The sequence below is a fragment of the Helicoverpa armigera genome, chromosome 19 (genome assembly GCF_030705265.1).
Source record: "Helicoverpa armigera isolate CAAS_96S chromosome 19, ASM3070526v1, whole genome shotgun sequence".
NCBI classification, from domain to species: Eukaryota; Metazoa; Arthropoda; class Insecta; order Lepidoptera; family Noctuidae; genus Helicoverpa; species Helicoverpa armigera.
This window is the reverse complement of record NC_087138.1, coordinates 10,361,514-10,367,513: the sequence shown is the minus strand read 5'-3', so window position 1 is coordinate 10,367,513 and position 6,000 is coordinate 10,361,514. Positions and strand designations below refer to the sequence as shown.

General features: G+C 44.2%; 1 protein-coding gene across 5 annotated transcripts in view; it reads left to right on the top strand.

The window, feature by feature from the left end:
- The first annotated feature begins 721 nt into the window (after positions 1-721).
- The window catches only part of Rhogap102a (Rho GTPase activating protein at 102A), a 52,371-nt gene continuing 47,092 nt past the window's right edge, over positions 722-6,000 (top strand). For all 5 annotated transcript variants that reach the window (XM_021331425.3, XM_064039349.1, XM_064039348.1 and 2 more), the window contains exon 1: positions 722-2,620. In XM_021331425.3, coding sequence (XP_021187100.3) covers positions 947-2,620 — 1,674 coding nt within the window. In that variant the 5' untranslated portion in view covers positions 722-946. The remainder of the gene's footprint in view (positions 2,621-6,000) is intronic.

Here is a 6,000-nt window from a genome sequence, read left to right as displayed (position 1 = left end):
AAAAGCTTGACCTTCACTTACGAAAGTATTAGCGTTTACATTCAAATATTCATCTAGCAAATCTATTTTGTTTAATCTTGTAGTTTCAACATCGTTGGTAAATGATCGTCTGTTGTCTTTTTCTTATCAAAATTATTTTTCTTCTTGCATTATCTGCGTCTCTTTCACACGTCTTTTGGCTAAACGATTGTACCTAGATAGTTATTATTAAAACTTGGCATAAAAACTTATCATATTTATTTCGAAAATATGTTTGTAATGAAATATGCAAATAATTTACCTTGATGATTGAGTACCGTTGCCTACATTGCTGGGAGTGCAACTCCAAACTATTTGGATACGAGTGAGAAACGAAAACACTCACAGACCATTATAAAAACACGAACAGGTGGGTGTAGCTCAAAGGTGTTAGAAAATAAATAAAGAAAATACTGAAGCTTTTCCAGTTCAGTTTACTAAACGTTTGAACTGATCTTTTATAAAGAAACGAGGCCAAGTTAAGGCGGACGCAAGCGTGTTCATGATTTTGCAACAATTTGTTTGAAAGAAACTGACTTAAAGATATAAATTTACGGACCCTCCGGGACCCCTAGGAGTGCATCCATGAATGAAATGCATCGGAAGTATGAGCCATGACCATCGTCAATCACGGATGCTAGGGCATGTCAGCACATAGGTCAAGGCGCGCGGGGCGGGCGGCGGGGCGGCGTGGGCGGCCGCGGTTTGTTTACGGGCGGGCCGCAGTCCCGCGCCGAGCCGCCGCCAGCGCCGGTCCGCCGCTGCGCGAGCGCACCCTATCCAGTTCACGGCCGCTCTATAACCGGACGGCTATTTCGGCGCATAATATACCGCACCGTGCGGCGTAGTGTTCAGTTTCGCGCAGGCAGGTGCGCGGGCCGAGGTCGGCATGCCGCGCGGGCCCGCCTGACCCCATGTGACCGCGGCCATGGAGCGCCGCCGCCGCCCCGCCCGCCTCGAGCCCGCGCCCGACCCCATGGGCAAGGTGGCCCGTCGGCGCGACAAGCCGCGCGAGCGCTGGCTGCTCACGCGCAAGACATGGAAGTACATGTCCGATGCCGGCCGCCGGCTCATCCCGGACGGCGCGCAGAACCGGCCCGAGGACGTGCCGCGCCTCGAAGCCTACTTCCAGGAGGTCTGTGCCAAGGAGCCGCGCTTCCTGCTGTGGCGCAAGAGCTCGTACCCGGGCGCGCTGCCCCGCCCGCGCCGCAAGAAGCGCCCCCGCGGCGGCTCCGTGCGCGCGCGCTCGCCCGCCGACGACGCGCCCGCGCCGCCGCAGCGCCCCACCGACCTCTACATCGGGCACACCTCGGGCGGCCGCTTCGACATCGCCAAGCTCCGCCGTGACTTCTTCGCGGCGCCGGGCCCGGCCGCCTCCACCTCCAAGTTCAACGCGCCGGGTGCATCGTCAGCGCAGGCGCGTGGTGCCGCAGGGTTCGGGGATGTGAGCCGGACACTGCCAGAAGAAGAGGAGAGTTGCTTAGTTGATTTATTGCGCAAGTACCTGAAAGTAGAGGATGATTCCGGTCCGACGAGACACTCGGACACGGATGAGCTAGTTCGCTCTTTAAGGAAGTATCTTAAGCAGCAGTCAGAGCGGGTGCCCGCTGATGCTGATTCCAACCCCTCTCGGGAAAGAACCCTGCTGGAGAACCTCGGCAGGTACTATGTACGGTCTCCGAATAGGGATAATATAGTGCAGGACCTATTGACCGATAGGAATTTATTGAAAAGACTGTATCATGACCTCCGCAAAACCAAGCCCTACAGAGGCGCGAGGAGCGGAGGTAGTGGTGGTGCTAGTGGCTCCGGCGGGTATGGACCTAGTGGATTCATCAGTGCCCTTAACTCTAACTCTAGAAGTGTTCCGCGGAGTCGAACTGTTGGTGTTACGCGTTTTAAAGATGATGAGGACTCGTATAGAACACCGCCGATGTCCCCACCGCCACTTATCGAGGTGTTCCACGAGTCGCTGGAGGATAAGTTCGTGGACTGTGGGACGCAGACGCATGCTATTCCAGAGGAAGTGTTGCAGGAGTTGGAGCGCGCGTACCGGGAGAAGCTGGAGGCGCAGACGGCCCCGACCAGCCCGACGGGGCCCGCGCCCGAGCGGCCCAAGCCGGCGCGCCGCCGCTCCAGCGTGGACCACGACGACGTGTCGCAGTCTGTCAGCGACACCATCAAGCGGTACCTGAGGATGGCGCGCAAGAAGAGCGTGGACGCCGACAAGGCAGATCGCTTCAAGCGTATAAACTACGACAAGAACTTGCGGAACATCAAGCCTCGGATGCCGAGTGACGTTGACGATGATGGTCCGCACAAGGGTTGTCAGACCGACGAAGGGTGGATTTTGACGTACCGTGACTTGCAATTCGCGTCGGTAGCGTCGACGCCGACGTCGCCGCCGTCGCCGGCGTCGCCTTCGCAGTCGCATTCGTTCTTGTCGACGTTGCTTGGGAGAAGTGCCCCGACGGTTGCTCCTCCGGCAGGTGGCATGCAGAAGTCGCGGTCTTCGAGCAGCGTGGTGCAGAGCGTGAGCAAGCGGCTGTGGCGCACCCGGAGCCGGAGCTCGTCGCGCGTCGCCGCCACATGGACGCCTCAGGTCAGTCGCATTATAGTGCTGTGTGTCTTGAGCATGTTAGAACGATAAGCTTAGTGTCCAATTTTTGTATGTAAATGTGATGTAACTAAGCATGTTTGCACCCCGTCTTTTATTGCATTAGCCTGCAGACTGCATCAAACGCGCGTTTAAGTGTATACCGCGGTATATGTAGGATCTACGTATGTCTTTCTGTTATGCTTAATGTGCATGGTTTCGTTCTAAACTGTTCTGTGAATAAAAGCTTTATAAAAGGCCTTTTCATGTTGGGGCCCTGGAGATTTAAAAAGGTCTACGAAGAAACATGATTAGTTTTAGTCAGTAAGAGCCTGAGACTTCCTCACGCTGCTAACCCACAGCGGGAGGTGACAAGAGAAAAAAAGGCCTATTTATGTTCCATTCAGGCTAGGATTAGGTCGTGACTGAGTATGAGATTATATATCTACCTACATAGCGGCAGGTGCTTGATGAAGTATAGATTAGTTAATAGAACCCCGCTTATGAAAGGACCGGGTCTGATCCTTCAATGTCTGTATGTTTGTGCATCTGCATAATTTTGGCATTCTTCGGGGAATTCCCGCTGAACATTGTACTGAGAATTCGTGGCTATTGTACGTAATTGGTTTCGTGCAAATATTTAAGACAAGATTTTGCTTTCGTTCTAAGAATGTTTGGAGAAATGACTGAATGTTAATGCAATGTTGCTAATTACAATATTTGTGCATACTCATGCGTATTTTTCATCTGTGTAGAGATACATAACGTAGCTAATTAGTTTCTTAGGTAGTAGTCACTTAAAAACATGTTTTTGTAAAATGTCTAAGCGTGACGTTGTTGTAGTTTGTAAATAAACAACTCAGCCTTTATTGAAATTTTAAATAGATGTCTTCAGTTATTTCCTCCGCACAAACTAACGTATAATCATCAGCCAATCTTAAGACAGTCTGCTCACATATAGGACATCCCTTAATATTTTCCTTATCATAAGCAACGTGTTCAGTTTACATACAACTGTTTACTTTTGCTATTCAGCATTCGTCACTTAATTTCTTTGGATAATCATTGATTTGATGTTGCATGGCACAGGCCTCTTCTCACATAAAGAGGGAATGAGCGTTAACCACCACGTTTACTCATTGATATAACTTATTTCCCCTTCTTTTAATTAATATATTTTCTTACCACATACCACATGACTTGTTTTGGTCTGCTGAATATGTGGTGCATCATAAATTATATAGTAATTCACTCTGCACCCCGTAACGTTTGGTTTCAGCGAGACGCGTAGGCTTCAACGATCTCTTTGCGTTTGATTCGATAAATGCATTTTCACTTTTCCCGATTTTTGATACTTCTGATGAGATGGTGCTATTTTTATTCAATCTTTACTTATCTTCACTGATAATACTAAAAACGCGAAGAAATATGGTCTGTTATGCTTTTAAAGCAAAATGGTCTTAGATGAAATCTGTTCATATAAGTTTTTCTGACAATTGATCGGTAATTTTATCTATGGGCTTTTTATGTTATAAATCATCTTATCTTGGAGCACGTTTCTTAAACTTAATTTCTTCTCAAGTTTCGGCATGTCCTCTATGTTGCTTATTTATTTCTGCTATTGTGTGTTTTATTATGTGCCACTAATTTAATTGCAGAATTCTTTGTGATTCTTTTTGTTGCTTCTCTGTATCCAGTAACTGTATATGTATCGGTATCTTTGTAATTTATTCTGCTTATTTTAATTATGTTATTTATGCGTACATGCTATTTATTTTGGTGGTTGCTTTCATTGAATTCGCTCGTTTATATCGGGGTTACAAACCGATGAGAGGAGACGATGCACCTGTGCTGAAACGCCTGAAATTCAGATAACTCCTGTCATTCTAAATATACCCGAATATATTTACACATTCAGAAATAACCTTTTATATTTATCCCAATACATTTAGACTGAAAACCTTTTGCTTCACGCCTTTCGTTAATAAATATAGGCAAAGTCAAAGTCAAAGTCAAAGCTCTTTATTCTGTGAACATAGGTAGGTTACAAGGTGTTGGTATATAATGCTTAGTTTCACTATGCCCTGCTCGTAGAGCGTACAGATTTAATACTAGTTACTTAAAATTACCTAATACTATGTAGTTAAAATCTATATGGTTACTTACATTAATCTTTCTAATATGTTTAATTATCACTAACAAATCTTACTAAAACTATAATAAATCTAACAAAACTTATAATATCTCTACTAAACTTATAATAAATCATAACAATAAATTTAACTACCTAACTATCATCTAAATATTCTGAAATGGAATAAAGCCTTATCAATTAAAAATGTTTGTAATTTTTTCTTAAAATCATTTAAATCTAAAGTTTTCAAAATTTTTACAGGTAATTTATTATATATTCTGGTAGACATGCTAAAAAAACTTTTATCAAAAAGCGCGGTTTTATGCGGTAATGAACTAATTTTTAGCGCATTTCGCCTGGATTGCGGTTTTGCGAACATATTAATATTAGTCTTGACAAAAACAGCTACCTCATAAATATATAAGGGTCAAACACAAAAAGTGAACATTACAAAATATTTATAATAAAACTTCACTATTTTTTATAAAATGTTGTATTTATTTAAAGTTCCATATTAATATTCTTACAAAAATATCACTAGAGATCAGTCTTGGATATTTTAGGAAAAAAACACGTTTTTTGTTTTTTTATGTCCACAGAAGAGATTGTGTTGTCTGCAGAAGGGAACAAAATGTGCCTTATTATAATCATATTAATAAGGTCAAGTATAGAAAAATTAAACAAAAAAAACTTAAAATGGAGTTCTCCTCGATCCCTAAACAAAACATAATAAAAACGTATACCAATTCAGTACAAAAATTTTTTGACATTTGTCCACAGAACAGACAATCAGCTTCTGTAGACGTACTTACTAGAATGAAAACATATTTAACATCTCATCGCGAGCCGTTCGCGAGCTGCGCATTCGCCAGATGTGGACGTATCCTAATGTGTAGTAAAATATGATTCAATAATAGGCAAACATAATTAAGTATACAGAATCTTAAAAAATGTTCTCCTCATCAGAATCGTCCCACATGAAATTCGTCGGCCGTTTTCTCTGTGGTGAATCTTCAGAAGCTTCAGAGTCGTCTGAATAGATTCTTTTCTTCTGGGGTTTATGCATCTGGTTAAATATTTCGATAGAAAGATCTGGTGTCAGTCTATCGGAAAGTCCTGGTGAATTTGGCTCAGTCGAAGCGTCAGGTGTGGCTGGAGCCATTTCAAAATCACGCTCAGATAAGGAGCCTGATGATCCCGATCTTTCGAGGCAATCACGTGACAAATTGTACGAGGATGAATCAGGAGTGCC